The following is a 25436-nucleotide window of genomic DNA, read 5'->3' on the forward strand; positions in this document are numbered from 1 at the left end:
GGTTTCATGGGTGCAGCCACAATTAACTAACACTCCTAATGCAGCAAATGTGCAGATGTAATATATTCGCAGCACATATGCTGCAGGAGGCACATAGATAACTAAGTGGAGAGCTTAATAATACCCTCACTGCCTAACAAACACTATAACCAATAGCGTATTGACATACGGAATCTACAAGCTTAAACCATTGACTGAAAGCACTGTATTAAAACAGCTCCAAGTAGGCGACTGACAACAACATTGCGTGCCCAACGCACGTTTCCCTCCAGCTATGGAGCTTCGTCAGGGACAAATTTTGCAAGGAAGGATAAGCGGAGCGTATTTATACCCTCCTGTCTCCATAGACGTAATTGACGCGAACCACCATTGCGCATGCGCAGAAAATGCGCATGCAAAGCCAAATAAGTACATTAAATTCTACAAATGGAAGGCGCCCATATAGTTCATTTGAACTTATTGCTTTCATTTAATCTCCCACAAAACCCTACTGACTGCATTTCGGTCTGGATGTACCCGATCTTATTTTATCATGATAACTGTCTCTGATCAGTCTGGGAGACTCCATTGTCCACTATGTGGGTAACTCATCCTTGGTATTGATTTACATTATAATGATTTAATTATTGGTTTAAATATATTCTAACTAGTAACTATATTACTAGTGTTATAAACCCCGTCTGGGTTTATTTAATGTGTGTAACCATTATATGCATGCAACTTATTGCAATACACCTGCTTTACAATATGACACAGGCTCTGCATGTATATATTTAATTTCATATTTATTAATATATTTTCACTGTATATCTTGACACATTGCATTCTTTATTAAGGGTGCCAAATATGTACATTGGATGTATAACTTGTCTTTTAAGTTAAGGTTAGGCGTTTGCCCATCTCTTCTATGATGTCACCTTGGGTATAGCTGCTATGTTACTTCACATAAGCGTATTGCAACTGTGTGAGTAGTTTGAGACTATCAGCTCACATCTGCGCTTTGGGTGTTCTGTCCTTTGTGTGCGTATGCGCATATCATATGGACGGAGGGAACTCCACCATTTAATTTTCTATTTTCCTGCGCATGCGCAATAGCGAACCTGTATGATACGAGCCGTTTGGCCGTCACTAGACAACATATCCCGATTTGTGAGTCTCTTTTAGCAGCTTCTTAAGGTACCCACATAGGCGCCCATATAGTTGACAACCATTTGTATAATTTAATGTACTTATTTGGTTTCGCATACGCATTTTCTACGCATGCGCAATGGCGGCTCGCGTCAATTACGTCTCTATGGACACAGGAGGGTATAAATACGCTCTGCTTACCCTTCCTTGCAAAATTTGTCCCTGACGAAGCTCCATAGCTGGAGGGAAACATGCGTTGGGCACGCAATGTTGTCAGTCGCCTACTTGGAGCTGTTTTAGTACAGTGCTTTCAGTCAATGGTTTAAGCTTGTAGATTCCGTATGTCAATACGCTATTGGTTATAGTGTTTGTTAGGCAGTGAGGGTATTATTAAGCTCTCCACTTGGTTATCTATGTGCCTCCTGCAGCATATGTGCTGCGAATATATTACATCTGCACATTTGCTGCATTAGGTGTTAGTTAATTGTGGCTGCACCCATGAAACCTACACCCTGTATTCTTTACTTATGATTTATTAGTGTGGTCTGAGCAGCACACATTACTAGGTGGCGCTTTAATTTATGAATTTATCTTTTACTCCTATCCTCACTGCCAACACTATTTATTTATCATCTGTGCTACAAGCTGATCCAGTGGGGGTTCACTCTGGCTGATTGCACCATTAGTCCCTTTTACCCTACTATTAATATTTAGTAGGAGGTTTTTCATCTTTATTTATAAGGTGACTCTGGTGCTATTGTACTTTGATTTAATTTATTTTTATTGTCGTTATATACACACACTCGGTAATATGTTTTAAGTAATTCATTAAAAGTTATATTTTAATTAGTGGTGTGCAATTAAGTGAATTGTCTTCGGAGTCCAATCATCTTGTACTCCTTATTTTTGCCGATTCACTTTTCAGTTTACAGTTTGCACCCACTTTATGATTATCGATTTATATTCATTTTTCTATTTAATCATCAACTCAATTAGTATGATTTTGTGATCACTCCCTATCCCCTCCCCCCCTTTTGGTGTTTAAATAAAAAGCGTTATTTTTATGATACAAGCAAATTCATAAAATGGAGAAACACATCACAGCTAAAAGATTGGTCTTTATTTTTCTGCTCCCACACCCCATTTAATTCCACATCGGATAAAGCAATATTGCATTTCTACTATGTCATTCCACTGATGCCAAGCAATGAACAATCAGACTTCTGGTTACAATTCTATATGAACTGTACGTCATTGTTCAAACAATCACACACAGTAGACTCGTGTAGCAAAATACTGAGGCCAACTACTGTGCAAGTTAAAAAATATTGTGCAGATACTTATTTCAGAAAAATAATACCCAAACCCTGGTCTCATTTACCCCATCCAATGTCAGAAGCACTTTGTGAAGTTTCTCTCCCCTCTGGGTTTGACAGGGTGACAAGTAGCAGCTTTCATTCGCATAACTTAATTCCCTTTTAAAACAGTTCTGTTATTCCTTTTGGTCTCCATGAATAAACTGGAATACGTTAACAGTCAGTAAAATATAAATCAGCAGTACTTGTACTGTTTTGTGCAACAAAAAGTTACATCCTCTACAAAAAACTATTTATGCTTTGTGCTCAATGACATTGGAACTAATGCAAGGTACAGTACAGAATTTACAAATGATGATTCCTTAGCTCTCCTTAAAAAGATTACCTGTGAAAAAGGTACAAGATGGCCATATCCAGTTCCTTCCCTCAGCCAGGCAGTTAGCCACAAAACAAGGGACAACCTTCTACGAAAACATAACATTTAGGAGGAACAGCAACATACAGTATGTAAATTTCCTTCGTATAAATGAATTAAAACAATCTCAAATACATACATGACAGAATTAAAAGTTATAGCAAACAATTTGGATGGCTGCCTTTCACCTCGAAGGATAGTCATTCCGTGCCTAAAGAATGAAATCTAAAGCAGCCTTATCAGAAAAAAAAGTTCTGTGGGCTTAACCTTCACTGGAAAGGTTTTTGAGAATGATATGCAGAATACTTACTCCTGAAAAATAACCAGTTACATGATTCAATTACTTGCATTCTGACCACGTAATACTGGCAACAGTACATATTTAGTGTAGTTAAAAAAAAATACTTCAAGATTACATTAATAGCAAATAATCCCAAAGACATGTAGTTAAAAGGCACATTGAGGATAAATATTCAAGGCTATCCCTAGGATGTAATATTTTGCACAGGAAACAACAAATCTGGTATTAAGGACCATGGCCTAGATTGAAAATCATGAAACCCTTTTCCATTGATGTTCCAAAGCATGACTCCCAACCAGCTTGCTTTGCAAATCCCTCTCGCAGCAAAGGGATGAATGGTTCCAATCAAGTGCATGTTTAGAGAAACACCAGAGTCTTGCATTACAATGCGGCCATCAACCTCGGATTCTCTTAAGTGCTTAACCGTTTCTCTGATCTTGGGACAAATTTGGTGATGGCTGCTCTCCACAGTGCCGGTGCAAGCAGGAGGCTTAATGTAGTCACACTCAGAATAAGGAGGTATACCTGAAATGAGATGAAACAATCATAAAACAAAAGAACACAAACCATAGAAACAGACTCATGGTCAATTTGAACCAAGCCTGTGTGCACACTGTCTGCAGTCTGCTCATTTACCCATCTGTTATAAAAGCTCAGACCCTATATGATCATTTCTTTAGGGTAGCCTTTTGTTTATCTCAAGCATTTTAGAATTCCCTTAATGTAGTCTGTACCACCACTGTTGCATAACAATATTTCACAACACAAGGACACTTTGTATTTTAATGTTCCTCGTTTTAACACTCCACTGATGCTTATACAGTAAAAAGGGGCTTACTCACCAACCCTTAATACACTTTTTCCAAAGCTGGAAGACCTCTTGCAGCCCCATTCACTTGTATGGGTCATAAGGTGTCTTGCGGCGCTGGAAGGTGTTATATGGCATAGCACAGTTTAGTAAATGTGCCTAAAAAATCTTTAGCAACAAAGGGGGTTAAAAAATAGGAGAGCTTTAATTAATTAATGAAAAAAAAAAAATAATAACAATACCAGCACACAGCAGTCTAGATCCATATTTTTTAATATGTACTGAATTGTACAATTTTTATATACTTAAATTCAACACCGAGATAGTATTACAGCTGTAAAAAAAAAATTAGACGTGTTTTAAAAAGTAGACTATTGATTTAATCTTAATATGTATCAAATTAATTCTAGAACACTAAATATGCACTTAGTCTGGAGAATCTTTTCATGGAAAATGGAGAACATCTATTTATTAATGCTTCAAGTACGTTTTCCCAACACATTGTTCTATGGAAACAGTACATAGATTATGTATTTGTAATTAGGAGAGTTGATCAGGTAATGGTAACATTTTTTTTTTTTTATTTCAATTCAACTTTCTATACAACCCCTGTCCTTAACAGATCACTACTTTGGATCTGGAGTTGGATGTGAGGACCTTGTCATATGTAGTAAAACACTTTACTATGCACACTATCAATTGCAATGTATCTATCCTTGTATAGTAGTAACCATCATAATAGATGGTTGGACAAAATATAAGTCAGACAGTTCCAAAGATTACAAATAAACCTGTCAGAGTCAGATGTACTGTATGAGACCCAATGTGGAGATTAATGAACAACATTTTTAGAACGTGAGTAGAAACTTTTAGGTCCAGCATTAAATAGAGATAAAAGCTTTATTAAAAAGGTGGATCTAATAAAAGAAGAAATTGTAGAACAATAAAACAGACGAGAATGAGTTTGGTTTTCCGTGTTTTAGTCACTAACTTTATAGAAATGTGCACCATATATAAACACCAACTAAATATTGGAGAAATGTATGATTCAAACCATTCTTGAAAAATGTTCGAAGTGAAAAAAATCGGCTAGTGACTTGAGAAAGCCAACGTAAAAAATAAAATATAATGGAGAATGAATTGTAGTTGAAAATTGTTTTATGTTCAAACACAAAAGGGGATTTTTTGTTATTCTTTCCCCTACCAATAATTCAGATTAGTTTATTTACTGAGGTTTATATGTAATAAATAAATACATTCAAATCACATGGCACTTCAGTATTTAACGGTTTGGTGATGTTAAAGCTGCTCTTTTTCAATCTGAAACTCACCAGCCCTGTTATCCCCTGTACCCAATTTTCCAAAATCTGTCCATGAAATGTCTGTGAATTGACTGTATAACCCTGTTCTTTTAATGTAACCACATATTGTTACAACTCTGTGTCCAGGACATACTTGAAAATGAGAGGTAACTCTTAATGTATTACTTCCCGGGTAAATCATTACAAATAAATAAAAAAATAAAGTATTATACATTGTTGCATTTCACTTTCAGTGAAGTTGATTTATTGATACACTGCAGGGGAGTGCAATCTTTTTCTCCTGCGCCCCCCCCCTGCCACCTTGGTTCAGACATTCTGGGCGTCATGACATGGTAGCGTCATATGACGCCGCATTGCCATGGCGACGCATCTCCAGCAGCCGTCTGAACCAAGGTAAGTGCAGATTACAGAGGCCTTCGCCACTTCCCCGTCATTTAATTTAAATGCCTTCGGGAAGCGCGCGGGGCTCTAAAACCTGAGGCTCCCGCAGATAAACTCGCGCCCCCCAGTTTGCGCACCCCTGATCTACTGGATTGGAAATGGATATAAAATTGCACCTTTGTATTCTTGAACATTTAATATGCAAAAGCACAAAAATGCAACTGTATTGCACATCAATAAGAGTCTGTGTATATTGGGTCCATATAGCGGTTTTGTCTTAGGGGCTCTGTTTTTCCTCTCAAAACTTTTTGCATAAACTAATGGGAAAAATGTTATAGGCCTTGCTCACTCGTGATGATATAGATATAGATGTATATCCTGTATAAATAAAAAGGACTGGCCGGCACTGATCCCCGCACACAAACACATCAGGAACTTTTGGTCTGTCTTGGCCTGTGTTTTGAGAAATCATGTGGTGGGTCGTTCAGAATATTGAAACATGGCAGCATTCTGGCAAGCACAGCTTGTGTGATTTACTATAGGTTACTTGTGAGTGGACATGGTTTTAATTTTATTTTTAAAATTACTAAATAAATTGATTTGGTTTCGTACTTGCTTTGGGGTGGAAATACGCTCTTGGTGACAGCTCAAACTATGCATTTTTATTTTGAGAGCCATATTCCTTGTAAAGTTTTCAAAAAGTACACTGAACCAATCTTCAAGGAGATATGCTTAAGAAAAATCAGTAAAGAGAGCACGGTGTAGTAACAATAATTAATGTCACTCAAATTGCAATGCCCAATTAATTCAGTAGGTGACCTTCTCAAACCATATACAATGGAGACACTCTTATCATATGCTTATATTATTAGTTATGCATAAAACATTAGTGCAGTTTCTTTTTTAGCATTTGCATACATATTCTAGTGAACTAAAGGGCACTGGCAGAGAAGTGAATCTCCACATAGAAAGAAGTACTGGTGAAATGGTAAAAGGGTTGCTCTTGAATGTATAAACTTGGACGACCTGAAGAAGCCGCTTGGCTTTTCTTTACATCGCAGTATTAACAGCCCCTGACGCCCGAGAAATTTGACATCGTAGGGTCAGCCTCACATTAGCAGCTAACAGAAAGCGAAATCAGAGGATGCTTTTTTTTTTTTATCCTTATGTACTCAAGCTCTTTCATCACAAATATAAAAACAAGAAATATGCACATGCTGCAGTATAGCACATAGGTTTGGTGGTTAGAAGGAAATGCTCACCTCCCGAGAAATGATTCCTGATCGACGCGCTCTGCTTCCCAGAACAAATGAGAACTCGCTTACTTGGGCCAGGCCTGCAGAGACAATCCATTTGATGTACTGGCTGCTTTTTGGGAGAATCAAAGACAGTACAAGAACTGCCAAAACAAACTGGGGGGGGAAGAAACATGGTAAAGATCAGTTCAACATTCAGAAAAATCTACACCCAGAAAATAACAATTTGGAGATAGTGCATGCTCAAATTTTTTTTTTTTTTAAAATACTTCTAATACTGCCTTCTCCCAAATGTTTCGAAATGGTTTTTAGGGAAACAGTAAAAATAGCTAAAATAAAAATGGAAGTGCTCCGAGCCAGAAAACATGGTCGTGCTTGAGGGTCCAGCCACCTGTGGCCACAGACCAACTGGCACTAGCAATCACGTGACCTCTCCTTCGTGCTCACTTGATTTTGACCTGGTTCCAGTGTACAGTAGTAAACAGAACATATGTACACACACCACCACACGGCACTTAAGAACCTTGCAGCATTTTGTCTACTCAGTATTAAGGGATGTATATCCTTGACCCTAACAGAGGGTTATATTCATACTGGCTTTCTGGAGCATTGAATCACTGAAGTAAGGGTAACAGGGAATTATCCCAGACCCTAAATTTGAAATCATCAGCAAGCGCTATTAGCTACAGGCATACCCCGTATTAACGTACGCAATGGGACCGGAGCATGTATGTAAAGCGAAAATGTACTTAAAGTGAAGCACTACCTTTCCCCACTTATCGATGCATGTAATGTACTGCAATCGTCATATAAGTGCGTAACTGATGTAAATAAGGCATTTGTAACAGGCTCTATAGTCTCCCCGCTTGCGCACAGCTTCGGTACAGGTAGGGAGCCGGTATTGCTGTTCAGGACATGCTGACTGGCGCATGTGTGAGCTGCCGTTTGCTTATTGAGCGAGATGTACTTACTCGCGAGTGTACTTAAAGTGAGTGTACTTAAACCGGGGTATGCCTGTATAGGTTTTAATGGCGTTTTTGTTTCTGCACAATTAATAAACGCTTAATATTATTTTGTAATGTAAGACCTTACATTGGTTTTATTTGGGAAAGTATAAGGTTGCTGCCATTATCTCACTTAGGAAGGGGTCTTTTTCTTTCTACTGATTACATTTGTATAAGATCTTCTAGAGTTAATAAAAAATAAAATACTGAAAAGTTTTTTTCCCCACGTGTTAACCATAAAATGACAGAATAAATCAAGACGTTTAGCAAAAACACATCATGTGTTTCAGAATGCTCCCTTTAGTAAAATATTGTAGTCTATAAAAACAAAAGGTTTATTACTAAACAAATTGTTTTGTTGTCCACTAATATAATACTCCAATGTCCAGTCTAAATATAACAATATTATTTAGACATTAAAAAAATAATAATAAATTACCTTCATTATTACCACCGACAATGTCAGGAACAAAAGGATTGTAATTTCATAAATTACAAAAGTTGGAAATACATGAAGCCCTGAGAGTGGGGAAAGAAAAGGTAATGTTAAAAATAAACACATTGCAACCTACATCTATAATTCCAGAATAATGTATTCAAGCAGACTATTGCCTGTGTGCTTTCTAACCAGAGTGAATGGACTAAGAATAGAGTGCATCTATGCATTACTTCTAGACTGTAAACTGCTAGATGATTTATGTAGGTTATCAGAGAGATGAAAAAGGCTTCTAACGAGGATATAATAGTACATTTGCAAAAGAGGCTCTTCGTAACTGATAAGGGAACCAATATATATATATATATATATATATTTTTTTTTACGAATTGCAATGTCACTGAAGGTGGTATTTGCAGGCTGTTGAGTATCTCACACGCAAATGCTACTTATTTGTTACATAAAACTAACAATTAGTAGAGTATTTATTGAATATTCAATTTAAGAAATGGATTTAATGTACATACAAAGCATCACTTTCTAAAACAATGATTCTCTTACAAACTACTAGGGTTTTATTGAAATAAGAAAATAGTGTTTATAGAGGTGGATGGAAACCATAGGTTTTGTAAATTATGGCTATAAAACTATAATGCTTATGTGTCAGATATACAGCGTGCCAGATACAGCACCCAGACTTGTCACACAGACGAGAGGAGGGGGTGCAGTGTGCACTGGGTTTAAGCTCACTCCTCCCCACTTTTTAAGCAGCAGGTTTTTCTATGTACCTGGGCAAGACTGGTCTATTGACACATTTCTCCCTCCACTGTAGAGGTAAATGAGAATACTCACTGGTAGTGTTAGAATCTGCATAGTGGTTCTGCCGTGACGTGGCTGCAGGCTTATAACGCTTTGGCCAAAGGATTTAACCAACTGACCATTACTTATGCGATGACAAACAGCCAAGTATTTAACTATATGTTTTTTGTCGTATTGGATGTAGTATTGGTTATTTTTGACCTTTGTTGCACAGAGGAGCAGAGTCAGGCATGGAGTGCAAAGAAGAGAGCGTGAAGGGGAGGAGAGTGTGCAAAGAAGAGGGCATGAAGGTCGAGGAGAGAGTGCAAAGAAGAGGGCATGAAGGGGAGGAGATAGACAGCAAGGAGGAGAAGGAGACTGATTGATGATGAGTTGGGGGAAATGGAGAGTAGTGTGCATATGGGGCAGGAGAGAGTGTAAAGAGAGGGGGGTTGAGACAGCAATGAGAGGAGAACAAGGAAGTGTAGTGTGCACAGAGGAGCAGACCGTAAGGCAGGGAGTGCAAAGAAAGGGGAGGAGTGCAGGCGAGCAGGGCATGATGGCGGAGAGCGCAAGGTGGGGGAGAGGGGCCAAGAGACAGCAAGGTATTACCAGGAGGGGTGAAAACAAAGAGTTGTTTAATTAATGTTTAAAGATCTGCAAGATTGGCGTATGTTATGCGGCATACAGCTAGCAATAATATATTTTCCTGCCCACATCTATGTACATAACTTTCTTATTTCAATGCCACCGTAGTAGGTTGTACTAGAATACATTGTTTTAGAGTGGCTCTTGACGTATACATTAACTATGTTTCCTAGGAAAATCAATTGAAGCCAATGTCATAAGAGCTGTATTACATAAGCAAAGTTTAAAACTACATTTTTTGTTAATGAAGACCAGGAACAATGCAAAATTACTAGAAGAGCAATCCTGATATGCCCACACGTGCTTTGCACACTCCCAATGTAATGATTTGTATAAAAGGGATTTACAAGTAGCGCAAAGAATGTGAAGTACTGTGGGCCAGATTTCCACCTCCTCCACACCTTAACTGCATCTGCATTCCTAGCTATCTAACCAACTTCCTCTGCCGATACCAGAACAAATATCAGGTCTTAAAGCAGCAATCACCCTTTATATACCACCAGTTTTCTTTTACAGTATGGGAAGCAGGAGGTCCTCAGAGCTCGACTGTGCTCTGGGGACCTAGAAATTAACTGCAAGATTCACTGGTAAGTACCTAAAGGCACCTGGAGCCGAAATCGCACGGTTCAACTACAGAGGAACCCCAAGGTTCCAATCCTGTAACTAAAGGTGGATTCGTGAAGGGGAATTTCTGTGTTAACGGAAAAGAAATAAATAACATAACATACAGTACGTGGCTGTGCGTCAATAAAAATATGGTTCATAAAGCCAAGCGGTAGATACAACAAAATCCTTCCTCCATCAATGACAAAATAGCAGCGAATACACCTTTAAGGTGCAGTCCCACGTAGAAGCACAGCAAACTAATGGCAGTGTTGTGTTATGAGCCTCTTCACTGATTTTTTTTCTTCGTTTTTTAAAAAATGTTTTACCGGGCAATCATTTTGTTTTAAACCTAATGCGCATGCCACTGTTAGTAAATCAGTTTGGATCCCTGCAAAACTGATGGTTTAAATGCCCCATTCCTAGCCAAGTGCTTCACTTAATCCAAATTGGATTATATGATCTAGGTAACAGGAATGCATAGTGCGCAGATTTTTAGAAATGTATAAGAATTGTTACCTATAGATGCAAAGAAAATGATAGCCAGGAAATCTCTTATTGGTTCAATACAAGACATAATTTCTTCAGTGACCATGTGCCCTTGTGAAGAGATCAAAGCTCCAGCCAAGAAGCAGCCCAGCTCCATCGAAACATCCAATAGCTCTGTGACCTATTAGGGAACAAAGAAAATATGGTAGCACCTCACTGCTGTGTGTCATTTAGAAATGGTGCATTAGTATTAGCACAGTCATGCTTTGATGTGAAGAGAAACCATTTGCTCAGCTCATTTTTACCTGTGCAGTATGTTATTTCCCCTTATTTCCTCACAGGGAAAGGAGGGGAGACTCGACATTTGTTTGGAACCCAAAAGGTCAGACTAAAATGTGGAATGATAATTTGAATACAATGTTCTCATCTTCAACTTGTCTTTTTGTTTATAGATGCACCATAGAAAGCTGTATTGAAATTATAATGATCAATAATAAAAATAATTGTGTAAACGTGTGTTTCTGTGTATCTTATGGTTTTTCCTGTATTGTAATGTTATAGCTTAATGCTTGTAAACAATAAAAAAAAAAAAAAAAAAAACAGAAATATATACATACAGTATTGCACATTTTCCCCAATTAAAAGAATAAACAAACATTCAAATGAAAGATTCATTACTAAAAACTTTCACATTTTGCAATGCACAGAGCATTTTTTTCATGAACCGATTCATGGAAATATTTATCCTCAAATAACATACAAAATATATATTTAGTTGACTTGATAATATTTAGATCAGCAATTGACTAACCAATTTCTGCAAAAAAAAAAAACAAAAAAAACCACCACCCTTCTCACACGCTTTTACTCAGCAGAAGCTGTAAACCACTTTAGTCAATGCATGCCTGCTGCTGAATTTATGGGTGTACCTCAATCTGGTGTGAAGCCGTTAAGCAGCATGCTTCCATAACTAGATCATTATAAACCACAGACGTTTTGCAGGCTCGGTATGTTAATTATTTGTCACTCCTACAATGTAAACATTTTACTCCGTAAGGAAGAAAATGCAATTTTACAATTACAGACGATTTAAAACTTTAAACCCAATATTTTAATCTTTGTAACATAGAACATAATGTGTTACTCAGCTCGGAAACATTTCTCCATTTGTCAAGAACAATATTGGATTGATTCAAATTTCAGATGATTCATGGAAAGAATGTCAAAGCAACATCATGTTGTGAACAGAATGACCCGAATTGCTTGAAACGAGACAAAATTACCGTTAGCATAAGGAAGATGAACGCGGATATTCCCATGACAAGAATTTCTTTATTCCCTTTGCTCTCGTAATGTAGCTTGCGGTAATACGGCCCAATGAGATATGTCTTTATAACAAGACAGATGAGAAAAGCAGCAAGCAATGAGAAGAGAATTTGTCCAATCAGTGCCAATATTCTAAAGACTTCCATGACCACACTAACAAAAAAAGATAGAATTTTAATTATGCATTTTAATTCAGTTTATATTTAAAAAAAGAAATAAATAACACAACATGAAAGCAACGGCAAATAAATCAGTTTGAAAAGATAAAGCACAGCAAGAGACAACTTGTTTAGTAGTTCATGTATTGTATTCTTTCAACCTGTTGATATTCACCGAAGGCCGCGTCTATAGTGCAGGATTTGGCGCGACTACGTAGCTCACACCATAACACACTAGAACAGCAATGTAGTTACAGGGAGAGCATGCGCTACAGGGAGCGCGGCGCTTTGCAATATAAACAAGCACGGAAGCTAGCGCATCCTACTATGGACGCAGCCTAAGGGATTTTGGCCAGGATTCAATAAGCCTTTCAGCTCAAACCCGTTTTGGTTGCCACAGACTTGGAAAGCGAGAGATCGAGTTCCGGTATCCCTCATCGAACCTTGGTGAGTTTCACCTTTAATCTCATCATATTTTGCTCAAATAATGGCCAGTCAGTCTAACTCTGGTGGTCAATATAAGCCTGTGACATTGCAGCTTCCAAATGGGTAATCCTGTAGCCATTTTTGCTTTTCCTTGCAAGTACTGGTAAGAGTAAAAACAAAAATAACTTTGCAATATGGGGTCCCCAAAACTTTGAATGCCACGGTTCAACTCCCAATTCATACAAGGTAAAACATAATAATAATGATAATAATAATAATAATAATTATAATAACAAATATATTTATAAATATAATTATAATTATAAATATATATATATAAATATATATATATATATATAAATATATTTGTAGGACCTGAAACCCCTGGACTTTCCCTAAAAGGATTCTGGGTAAGAAGAGAGACTTTACTGCAGTCTGAAAAAAGTATAACACCATGAATACCATTCCCTTTGTGATGACCAGGGAAGAGTCCTCGATTGTTTTGCTCTGCACACAAAGGACAACACTGCTATTTTACTCATACAGATACTGTGCTCAAACGATTTCTACTCTGAACACACCGGGTCCGCGTCACTTTTTTAGAATACTTTATTATCGGTTAAGAGGGGATGTCACTGCAAAATGTTATAAACCTGATGCAGCAAGTTTATAATAAAATTTTCATTTGCAATGTAATGGAATTTGAGTGAATTGTACGTTTAGAACTAGTCATTAAGCACTGATTGTGGAGTGACTTCTCTTAATGAATGTCGAAATGGAGCTGGAAACGTTACCATCTTTAAAGACCTGTAAACGCTTTATATTAGCCTCTGACATGGCAATGTCGTATATTGGTGGAAATGCGGTATTACAATTGGAGTTTTAAAGTTGGTTTTAGCATGAGAACAATTCAGGAACTTATATCAATGATCTACCAGCAAGAGATTAGCTCATGACAAAAGACTTGTGAAAGGCCTTGTGTCTACATTAGTTTTGTGTAATAGCTTAACAAATGGCAATGCTGTACCCGAAGGCAGAGTGTTGCAAACACCAACACATACAGGACAAGACCAGCTGCTGTCCAGTAATGACATACAGGCATCCATCGATATACGCAATTTCGCTACTATGAAATGTATAAGTTAGGGGAGAAATTAGATATACAGAATGCTAAACTCACATTTACAAAATGTAGAATCTCTAAACTATACATTAGGTGGGGAGGAGGTGGAAAGAGAAGAATCGTACAATGCATGGTCTGTCATTTGTCCTAGTGCAGTTCACACTGCTCTAAGGCTAAGGACCCGCTGCGGTCAGCGGCGCGCACATCCGCGAGCTACCAGGCCCTTTCCTCCAGTCTGGAGGTCCCCGTTGGCTGCTTCCGACTTGGCTGACTGCGTGCTGTGACGTGTCAGCCGGCCGATGCTGCAAGCTTCTGGTGGTCAGAAGCGCCGACGCGTCACGTGGTGCAGCAGTCAGCCAGTGAGCGAAGGAGCGAGGGGGAGGGAAAGGAGCGAGGGGGAGGGAAAGGAGCGAGGGGGAGGGAAAGGAGCGAGGGGGAGGGAAAGGAGCGAGGGGGAGGGAAAGGAGCGAGGGGGAGGGAAAGGAGCGAGGGGGAGGGAAAGGAGCGAGGGGGAGGGAAAGGAGCGAGGGGGAGGGAAAGGAGCGAGGGGGAGGGAAAGGAGCGAGGGGGAGGGAAAGGAGCGAGGGGGAGGGAAAGGAGCGAGGGGGAGGGAAAGGAGCGAGGGGGAGGGAAAGGAGCGAGGGGGAGGGAAAGGAGCGAGGGGAAGGGAAAGGAGCGAGGGGGAGGGAAGTCTGTGAGGCAGCCGTGCATGGCTCTCGTCCCCATGCATACATCACCCAATACATGGCGTAATGCCCCCCCACCACCCCCCCGCTCTCCATTTCCCCGTGTTTGCTGATGGGAGACGGGGCGCATGGGAGAGGGGGAGGGGGTGTCTGAGTCTGCGGGGAGCTGCAGAGACCGGGTGCGGGGGGCTGCAGAGACATGGCCGCCCGACCCGTTTTGGCCACTCCCCCCGCACGCAAAAATGCTCCCTATGGACCACAATCAGCCTGAAGTGCCTCTCCACGCGCCGCCGCAGTGCGCGCGCTGACTGAGGTAGCGGGGCCTCAGCCTTACTAGTTTGTGCGCGCTTTTCATACTGAGCTGGTTTCCCCATGCTTTTTATTTTGACAATTATTAATTTATCATACACTTATTGATTTCCCAATAAATTTTGCAGCATGCTTAGGTGTGATTTTATTACCCTATTTCCTCAATTCTAAGACGCACCTTTTATCCGATTTTTACATGTCTGAAATCGGGGTGCGTCTTAGAATCGATGTTTTAAAAAAAAAAAAAAAAAAATAGTGTCTACAGTACTAACCCCCTCTCCATGTTTCAGGAGAGGTCCCATGTCAGCAGAGGATGAGGCAGGTGGCGGAAGTGTGGCAGGACATGTCCCAAGTCTGCAGGTGAATGAAGATAAGAAAACAGCGGATGGCCGTTGGCAGCAGGAGAGCTGAGCAGGAGCAGAGCGGCATAGGGGAACAGCTTGGGAGATACACACTGTAACCGGAAGTCAGACACCAGTCAACTTCCGGTGTACAGTGTGCACGTCCCAGGCCGTTCCCCTAGGCTGCTCTGCTCCTGCTCAGCTCTCCTGCTATTATGATCTCTTGCTACCACACGCCCGCTGTCTTTTTATCTTCATTCAGCAGACTTGGGACCTGTCCTGCCGCACTCCCGTCCGTTGTCCATCTTCAACCATCTGCAGACGTGGGTCCTCTCCTGCGTCCGCCGCCCGCTTCATCCTCCGCTGACATGGGACCTCTCCTGAATCATGTTAAGTGAAAAAGTAATTTTCCTCGATTGTAAATACAAAATCGATGGTGCGTCTTACAATCGAGGAAATACAGTATGTCTTGGGGCGAATTTTGTTCCGTAGGAACGCTTCTCCAGTTATATAATGGAAGTTAATGGGAAAATAGGGTTTCGATATCTGAAAATTTCGCTTCATGGACAACTTTTCAGGAACGTATCTGTTCCGTATGTTACCCTCCCTGCCCGGCTCCTAGGGAGCTCACATCAAATGTCTCTTGACTTGCTCAGTGTTGATTAGGTTATCAGGGTGCTGGATTTGTGCAGGATGGGCGTTGGTATTGCAATAATGGGCGCCAGGAACTTTATTCATATAAATAGTTTCTTTATTAAACAACGATAAAGTCATTTATACGGTAATCCTCTTCCCTAGCTGCTCCCTCTCCCTGCCCGCTAGGAAGGTGCCGAGACTAACTCTGTTACCTAAAGGATCACTCTAATTTATAGCATCAATAGTGCTCCATCTCCTTCGGGCCTTATATGACTATCTGTGATCGGTATACACGTCTCGGGTACAGAATGCAATCATGTGGCCTTCTGGGTGAGACTCAGCTATGGGGCCGGTCCCACTATGCCTTAGGGTTGCAGGTTGGGGAGTCCCCTCTGGGCATAGGCTGCCTCTCTGGGAATCTTTAGAGTAGTGAACGTTATCTAAACAGGGCACTGTAACTAGTATATGGTAAGGATTCCATTTCATTGTTTTTTAGACATATCTACAGTATAAGCCTATATACACTACGCAGTGAGATCCCTCCACTTCAGCCTCCTGGAACCCTACCTAGAACCCTCTCCCTCCTATAAATATCCTGCCATGACATCAGTATCACCAGGCAGAAGAGGGTGGGGCTATGATTCTGCTTAGTCACAGCACCATGTGATTTGGAAGGGGCATTACTATGTATGGGCCCACACAGTTAACCCCTCAAGGCCATAATCTGAAAGGGGAGAGGGGGGGAGTGTTAGTCGTCTATATCGAGGGATACCTGTACATAGAAATAAAACAGGGATCCACCCTAAACATAATTAAAAAAAAAAAAAATATGTAAGAAGAATTTGGATTACCTTGAATAAGTGCTACCTCCTGCTTGAGTAAGAGTTGGCATAACAGCTATAAACAAGCTGAGTTGCACATCCTGCATTACTAGCATGCCAAGAAGTACACTGCTATAGTCAAGATCACCTGTACAAACAGAAAACAAAAATAGTTTCATTTTTACATAAAAATAAAATAAAAAAAACACCAAGTTACATTGTAGATGAATGAGGTTGAATAAAAAACATGCGTCCATCAAGTTCAACCTATGCTAATTTTAGACAACATATACGTTATTCTATATGTATACTTACAGTATATGTTATACTTTACACTGCAAAGTTAGGTCATACTTATACAGAAAAGCTCTAGCTTGGATGAGTTTACTGTATTTTTAAGTAATGAAAGAAGCAGCATCGTTAAAGGGTGCAACCGCCCCTACTGTAGACGGGTGTACAGTGTGTGTGTGTGTGTGTGTGTGTGTGTGTGTGTGTGTGTGTGTGTGTGTGTGTGTATTATACACACACACGGCAATGGGAGCGGAGCATGTACTGTATGTAAAGCGAAAATGTACTTAAAGTGAAGCACTACCTTTTTTCCACTTATTGATGCATGTACTGCACTGCAAATGTCATACACGTGCAGAACTGGTGTAAATAACGCATTTGTAACAGGCTCTGTAGTCTCCCCGCTTGCGCACAGCTTCGGTACAGGTAGGGAGCCGGTATTGCTGTTCAGGACGTACTGACAGGCGCATGTGTGAGATGCCGTTTGCCTATTGGGCGATTATGTCCTTACTCGTGAGTGTCCTTAAACCGGGGTACACACATTTTTTTTTTAAGTTAGATGGTATGTTCCCGATAATCAGGATTCCTAATGTTTGGAAATAAAAATTCACTGGGATTTTACCACTACCAATTTGTATTTTCATTTTGGAAATGTGTAACATCTATATACCACTGGTAGGCATGCAACCTAAGGAGTATGACAGTATTAAATAGATGCACAGGGAACAAGCCCGTTACACACTCCTATATCACCCTGCAGCCTCCCATTTAATCCCTCCATGTCACTTGCTTTCTACTGCCTCAGCGAATAAGGGTGATGTGTGGACGCACATCTGGCCTTTGAAGCATGCCGTTACCCATCACTAATCTATACAAAAATCATCAACCCCGTTTTTGTACTCAAGTGTTTACATGTCACTACAAATAAGGACAAATAGGAGCCCCGATGCTCAAATTGGAGAAAATGTGCTACATTTTCACCTGCATGTCGCAATTCTTTTTAAAATGAACATGTTTTCACCAGCCAGGCTTAATTTCCTGTCTTTGGAAAATAATGTGCCCGCCGGGGTCAGCATGCGGTTGCTTCCATCCAATTTTTCCTAAGTTTAAAGCAGCATTTAGTATAAAATCCTGTGTGTGTGGGGGAGGGGGGTGTTTTTATTTTTTAAATAAAATCAGTTGTGTAGTATTAGTTAATACTACGTATCCCACCCTCACTCAATGCCCGATTTAATGATTTTGAATGAATTAACCCTTTGGGTGATTGTCTATACGCCAAAATGTGCAAACACGTAACAGTATTTTATAACAGGGGAGGGATGGGGGGAGTGAGGGGAGGGGGGAGGAGAAGAGAAATACTTCACTTTGAAGTATCTCATATAATGAAAACATACCAATATTATGGCTGTCAGTTTTGGCACAGACCTTTAAAGATATTGCCCAAGCCATGCCAAATGGTTACAACAATGCATCTACAATCAACCAAGTAAAAAGTAAGGATCACAGCATTTTACATGCCAGCTCATACGCGACATACCATAGTGCAAAGCATTCACATTTATTTGCTTTCTTAGACGAAATTCTACAATTAACAAATGCTACTTCAACCTGACCCACAGTACAGTTATAGCTTAAAAAAAAAAAGAGAACAGTTAACTAGGGGATAATACAACTGGCATATGCATTTATGGTATCAACTGATCTCGGAGATTAACAATAACTGTTAAAGGTCATTTCAATATACGTAGTAAGCAGCAAATTGAGGCGAGGGGTACACTGCTATGTACAGTACAAGTGGAGGCCACATCAGATGCATGGGGTGGCAGCTCTCTGTATTGCAACAGCATATCAAAATAGCAGTGAGTGTCTATTCTACCCTGTTAAAATGGTCACTGTGGAAGCCGTCAATTTTCCTTTATTTCATGAATGTAGTGAATGTGTAAGGCGTATGGTGGAAAGTTGAATATAAAACAACTTCACAAGAATGAACCAAAGATGCTAGACTATTAATTTAAGATACATTTTAGAGCAAAAGTGCCATCTTGTCAGCCACTCCCAGGCAGCGAAGTGATGAAATGTGAGGTCCAAGCATGGTACATACTGGGGGGGGGGGGGGACTAGTTGATGTAGTTATAGAAAGCTGCTTACCCTTTGTGAGACCACCAATGCAGCACTTGAGTGCAACTTCCATTTACAGCAGTGAGAAATAGTTTACGCACATAAGCATGTTAAATGCAGCACATCGCTTAGCAATAATAAAAAAAAAAAAATGTAAGTATTGTGTAGACGAAATTTACCAAAATTGCAGCCTTCATGTCTAATACAGTTGGATCTGTTACCATCACTAGAGTATTAAAATGATTACCAATCCGATAAGATCAGCATAATAGAACAGTGTTTACAATCTTTACTTCAAGAGACTATATTGCATGTAAAAAAAAAGCATTAGTGTGTGTAAATGAGCGTCATCGCACGCTAACAGAACAAGTGCAGAGTAGGCAATGCTAATGTTAAGAGTATTTTAGCATTAAAGCCTGCTGCCAGTTTCTAATTATGGTATAATTTTTTTCTTCACCATATCAAAAGATGCGTGGTTGTGCTCAATACAGGCACCACATCAGTGGGTGCTTTAAAAAAAATAACATTCACTTAAGTTTGACAAGGTTTACTTATGGCCTTGCTGACTTTTTCTCTGCTTGCACTTAAATAGTTTGGAGATCCAGTGGAAATGTAGCTTTGTACTTTTCCAACTAGAGGACATGGGGATCACCTCGAGACGCAACACTCTGCTTCTTCGACCATATTTGCGGGGCAATGTGTTCAAACTATTGAATAGTTTATATCCGGTTTTAAATATTTATCTCAATAGGCATGAAGACAATTTATATTTTATAACGCAACAGTGGAAATCAGATGCAAACAATTGGATTGCGTTTTTATATAGCACTATTATAAGGTTTATCAAACTGGGTTATTTAATTTACTGACCTGCAGTGATCACCCAGTATCTATTGCTCTTTCCCCATTATGGATAATCAGAAATAGGATTTTTCAAGACTTCTTTACATGCAGCTTTGAAGCACTACATCCAATTATGGAGACATGGCTCATTATTACACCTTTTAAGGCCCATTTCACCATCGTTTTAATTAGCTCTGCTTTTTTTTTTTAAACAGCCTAAAGCAGAATTATTTTCTGGAATGGCGTTTCTCAGGTGGTATTTGACGCGAGCGGCCAAAACATTCCTGTTCTATAAACAGCTTGTATTGGAATGGAGCACCTTGCTCGCAGGTACACCTTGCTCGCAGGTACACCTTGCTCGCAGGTACACCTTGCTCGCAGGTACACCTTGCTCCTGCTCGGAGTCAATGGGTCTCGGCCCTTCTAACAGCCAGCAATGCACGGTGTTACAATGCCCCTGGACGGTGTATCTGTGCTAGTTGAAGGGACTGCTGCCCTTCAGTTGGTCTTCTGCACCCCACAGTCATTTTGGGATAAGTGTTGCAGCGGTGGAATCAATCATAGGATAAGCTCAAACTTTTGACCAAAGAGAGCACTTTCTCTCTAGCCTTTCATAAATAATTGTACAAACAATAAAAGACACAACTGTGCTGAGATTAATGATCGTGGGATACTTGGGGGGGGGGGGGGGGGTGGAAGGGGGGGAGAATATAAGAATTTCAGATTGGAAATGATTTTTAAAAATAGACTGCATAGTTTTACAATAAATAGACATGGATTCAAATGAATATTGTGAATGCATACCATCTTTATCCCCGCGAGACCCGCCTGCAAGGAATCTGGATACCAAAGGTGTACTCGACAAAGACAAACAAGTTGAAATAAAAACGGTTTGGGTTGGTCTAATTCTCATCAAGTGTCCCCACAGCAAGCCAAATGCAATCATTAGGACAGTCATAAGGCAGGGTCCTTGGACAGAAATCTTCCATACCTGAGGGATTACAAACATACAATAGGCTAGATGTTTAACCTCAGCACCGGTATAACTGCCTCAGCAACACAATACTCGATAATAGCCTTCTTCCCCAGCCACCTGTTGTACTGCATTGTCCCACTATCTTTGCACACCTTGTAGAACATATTGCCAATACTACATACAAAGTAAATATTGGTCTACGGGTGTAGTATGTGAAGCTAAAAGTAAGCGTATATTGCTAAACTAAAAAGATGAACCCAACATCCTTATTAAGATCCTGTCTCCTAGACACTTTGGTGGAAGACTGTACATATTACCGCGCTCCTCCCTCTAGACGTGTGCTGCTGGAAAAAGGATTGGCCTTACATATAGGAAAAATAACAATTCCTGCGCTCCTGCCAATTCCTGCCTCTCATGAGTAAGGGTCATTTAGTTAAACCCTTTGGCCAGAGTGTTATAAGCCTGCAGAAGTGCAGGAGTAGTTCTTTTTGTTCTCCTAGATACTTTAGGCTACGGCCCCGGTTGCAGGAAGAAGCTCTCCCCTGCAGCCGAGCGGTCTGTTGGACTTCACATCACTTGCGACTGGGGTGCGTGGTGGGGGCGGAGGGGGTGGAAGCCATGACCTCACATGGCTGGTTCGCACTCATTGGCTGAACCACCGCCGTGGCCAATGTTCAGCTGCCACACCAAGAGATAAAATTCTGGTCTTTAGCCAAGGCAGTCGCACATGGCACTTTGTGCGCGCGCACGCACCCCCCCGACTGGGGCCTGTACCATATGGGGCTGTGCCTTGAGTGCAGCGCGCACGCAGCAGCCACTAGGGACCTAGCCTTAGACATTACTGTTGCTGCCCAGTATGCTAGAGCGACTTAAAGAGGCAGTCCCACCTAGGACTAACGACAATGGCATGTGTAATAGCGGAAATGTAGGCGACTGGTGACACACACACACACACACACACACACACACACACACACACACACACACACACACACACACACACACACACACACACACACACACACACACACACACACACACACACACACACACACACACACACACACACACACACACACACACACACACACACACACACACACACTTAAATGTTTCCATGGTAAGCAAATGCTATGAAGGCTATTAATAATCTGTATACAATTCATTTTTGTGGGAAGACTCATTTATTGTTCCTTTGGCCCTGTTAACGTAATTATGATGCCATCTTTAAGCAAATGGATAAAACATTAAGTACAATAAGTATGTGATGAGCATAAATTTCAATTGACCTATACAGAAAAAAAAAAAAATCTTTTCCAAGGGACAATAATGAGAAAGATGTAATCACAATTAAAGTATACTTTATACAAAGTTTAAAAAAAACACAGACAAATGGTTTCACCCCCTTTTAGTTAGGACTGGGGCGCGTGTTTTTTTGGGGGGAGGGGTGGGGGCAGAAGTTACAGAGGCCACGTGCTCTTCCTGAAAGCATTTAAATTAAATGCCAGGAAGCACGTGAGGCATCTGCTTTGGCTTCGGGCGACGCACGTCAAATTACGCTGCGGGGTCACGTGACCCGCGGCATTATTTCACGCTGGTTCCTAGGTAATGGGGGGCACGAGCACTGGGGCTGAGCAGCCAGGGGGGCGCAGGGCAGAAAGTTTGCGCACCTTTGATTAGGCCACCTTGATGAGCTGCCCTTTGAAGTGCAAACTTAGCACACGACAGGACACATAAAATTGTAAAAACGGTCTTCTTGAATGCTTTCAATTTTTTTTAAAATTATTTCCTTTGAGCAGTATTATAAAATCTGAATCTGAGGCCCAGATGATTGCAACTATGTCTATTGTAACTTGCCTGCGGTAGGAGGATATCCAACTTTCACTATGTAACTATTTCAGATTACATTTGCTCAAAAATAAATAAATGTGAGAAACAGAAGACTAGGGCGCTTAAACAGGCTCTGGCTGCAAAAGAGCTGCAGTTTCTCTGCACGTTACATTAAATGGGCAGTCCTAGGACTAAAGGCAAATAATGGCAGGAACAAGTTTATTAGGCTAAATGTACACGATTGATTCCTTTAAGAAAACAAGGGTTTTTTTTTAAATACTATTTTAAAACTTCAATGTTTCCACTGTAACCAAATGCTCAAATGTTTTTACTGTTGTCATCTAATCTTTCGTGAAAAGACTGCTTGCAGGTTAAAGAAATCGAGAGGAACATTTACGTGGCGATTCTTGGTTTATAAGGCCACTATTACATGGTACGATCAGAAAAACAACATTTTAAAGGAATCAAAAACACCACAACTTTTACTTTAAGGCTAATAGTAAGACGATAAAACGAAGCCAATTACATTTATACGTTTTTTTTGCCAGCTATGTAGGACTGCCCCTTTAACAATGGAATTTGAAATGTTCCCTCCTCCCATCATTTATCTTCTACTGGGCAACGATTTGGGGTTTTGTTAGCCCAAAATGTAACTTATCAGAAGTATAAAGTACCAAGATAAGAAATAGTACACTGTTAATCTTGGAGAATGCACAATGAAAACAATCACTATGAGTAATACACATAGCACATACCTTACTGAGTCTTTCCGGGGAAAACTCCAAACCAACAAGAAAGAGAGTAAAGAATACACCAAACTCCCCCAGGGTCTCCACTTGTACAATTGACTGCAAAACAAAGCACAATGAACAGACTGTAACCCATTACCTGCAGGAACGTGCTTAAACTTTGCAGAGGGAGGACATTGCTCTCTATACTGTAATACAGGTAGATGAAAATTGGCTTCCAAAGTTTATGGGCCAAAAAAAGATCTCCTCTGCCCATGAAACTATTCACAAGTTTTTCCTAATTTTTTTACAAAGCTAATGTAGCTAACAAATGTAACATGCCTACATAATGATTTGACGAGCCAACATCTTTCAGCACATGAAAACTAGCATACGTTTCTCCTCAAGCGATATCTGAAGTAGAGTGGTGGGTAACAAGCTGCATTTGGAAATTGCTAGGGGCAAATATTAATCCAACATTGTCCTAAAGCCTGCGGATAATATAACCTGCTCGCTGTATACTTAAGCACTCCATGTGACAAGTGCGGCACCATTGGATGTATTACCTTGATGCTGTTTAATCCGGATGGTCCGAGCAGTACGCCACAAACGACATACCCAAACATAGTGGGCAGTCCTATCATTGTACACACCCACCCGCAGGGAAGAGACAGCATTACGATGGTCACGATGTCCTAAGGAGAAAGCATGAAGGATTGTTTGTACTTGTAATTGTGAAGTCCCACTTATCAACATTTACCAGTGTCAATGAAAAGTAAAAGGACACATTTTCTACGGATGGATGTATAGAAACACACGCCTGCGCAAGCAAACAAACAAACACAAATACTTCATTTTATGTAACAAGAGGAACTCATAAAACAGTGAAAACCAATCAATTTGAAGAAAGACTCATCACCACTGTGAGCAGCCATTTTGATTTCGCAGTGTAACCGCCACTGAAGTATCCCTTAACTAGGATGCTCCCAGTGGTAAATAAACAGCAATTCTTGTCCAAAGTTTAAAAACCCTACTAGCAGGGTAATTTCTGCTTTCAATACTAAAAATGTTTCCGTATTTAGCCCCCTTGTTCATTTTGATATTCCCACCATCTCCCTCCAAACAGGAATTACCTCCTAATAAATCCTGCAGCAATAGGCTTATTTTAAAATCACAATCATTTGCACCACTTGGTAACATCTTTTCAGGTCAAACAGCACACACTGTACTGCCCTCATCCTGTTAGAAACAAAAGAGATTACTTTTATATCCTGTCGGTTAAGTAACATGAGCCCTAATTGCTCCACCCTTGTGGTGAGGGTGTTGCCCTAAGCACAAGTAGCTGGTGGAAAACAACCTCTTCTAAAGAACTGATATGGTTCCACCTAGACTCATCTGTATAGCAAGCAGGGAGTTTCCAGAGGTGTACTGCGTTCATTTCAGCTCTGGGAACCCCTTCTTCCTGACATATTTGCCTCCAAAAAGGGTACATGTGTAAGGGGATGTGTACAGTTCCCTCCAGAGGGAACAAAATGGAGGTTGTACCTATTGGCCCACGTGACATGGGTTAATTAAACCTGCATGAAGAACCAACGGCACCTTTGGAGGTATGCATCTCGGAAACCATGGAGTCCCACGTAGCTGAAATTCACGTGACCCCCCCTCCCCTCCCCCGCTTCATATAAAAGTTTCCCCCCCACCCCCTGTATTGGAATACTCCTTTAACAGTTTAATCTGATTCCCTAAAAAAAAATCTAAACGTGTGAATAGCAAAAATGTTCCTGTTTTCATTTATGGGAATTAAATTACAAATTGTGTTTCTTATGGGCCTCTCGTTGGGGGAGTCTTTTTTTTTAATCAAGTGTTTCCTTTCCAATTTTTACACGCTGTCTCCGTCATACAACCTCAAGATAATGGGAGTT

At 40.3% G+C, this 25436-nt stretch overlaps 1 protein-coding gene across 1 annotated transcript in view; it reads right to left on the reverse strand.

The window, feature by feature from the left end:
- Positions 1 to 3427: 3427 nt before the first annotated feature.
- The window catches only part of SLC9D1 (solute carrier family 9 member D1), a 31733-nt gene continuing 9724 nt past the window's right edge, over positions 3428 to 25436 (reverse strand). Inside the window, exons 5-13 of the mRNA XM_075590628.1 lie at positions 24081 to 24209; positions 23542 to 23634; positions 20785 to 20971; positions 16762 to 16879; positions 12189 to 12384; positions 10936 to 11086; positions 8371 to 8450; positions 6934 to 7083; positions 3428 to 3685 (exon numbers count right to left, since the gene is read on the reverse strand). Of these exons, the coding sequence (XP_075446743.1) occupies positions 3572 to 3685; positions 6934 to 7083; positions 8371 to 8450; positions 10936 to 11086; positions 12189 to 12384; positions 16762 to 16879; positions 20785 to 20971; positions 23542 to 23634; positions 24081 to 24209 (1218 nt within the window). The 3' untranslated portion in view covers positions 3428 to 3571. The remainder of the gene's footprint in view (positions 3686 to 6933; positions 7084 to 8370; positions 8451 to 10935; positions 11087 to 12188; positions 12385 to 16761; positions 16880 to 20784; positions 20972 to 23541; positions 23635 to 24080; positions 24210 to 25436) is intronic.

This window comes from Ascaphus truei, chromosome 3 (genome assembly GCF_040206685.1).
Source record: "Ascaphus truei isolate aAscTru1 chromosome 3, aAscTru1.hap1, whole genome shotgun sequence".
NCBI lineage: Eukaryota > Metazoa > Chordata > Amphibia > Anura > Ascaphidae > Ascaphus > Ascaphus truei.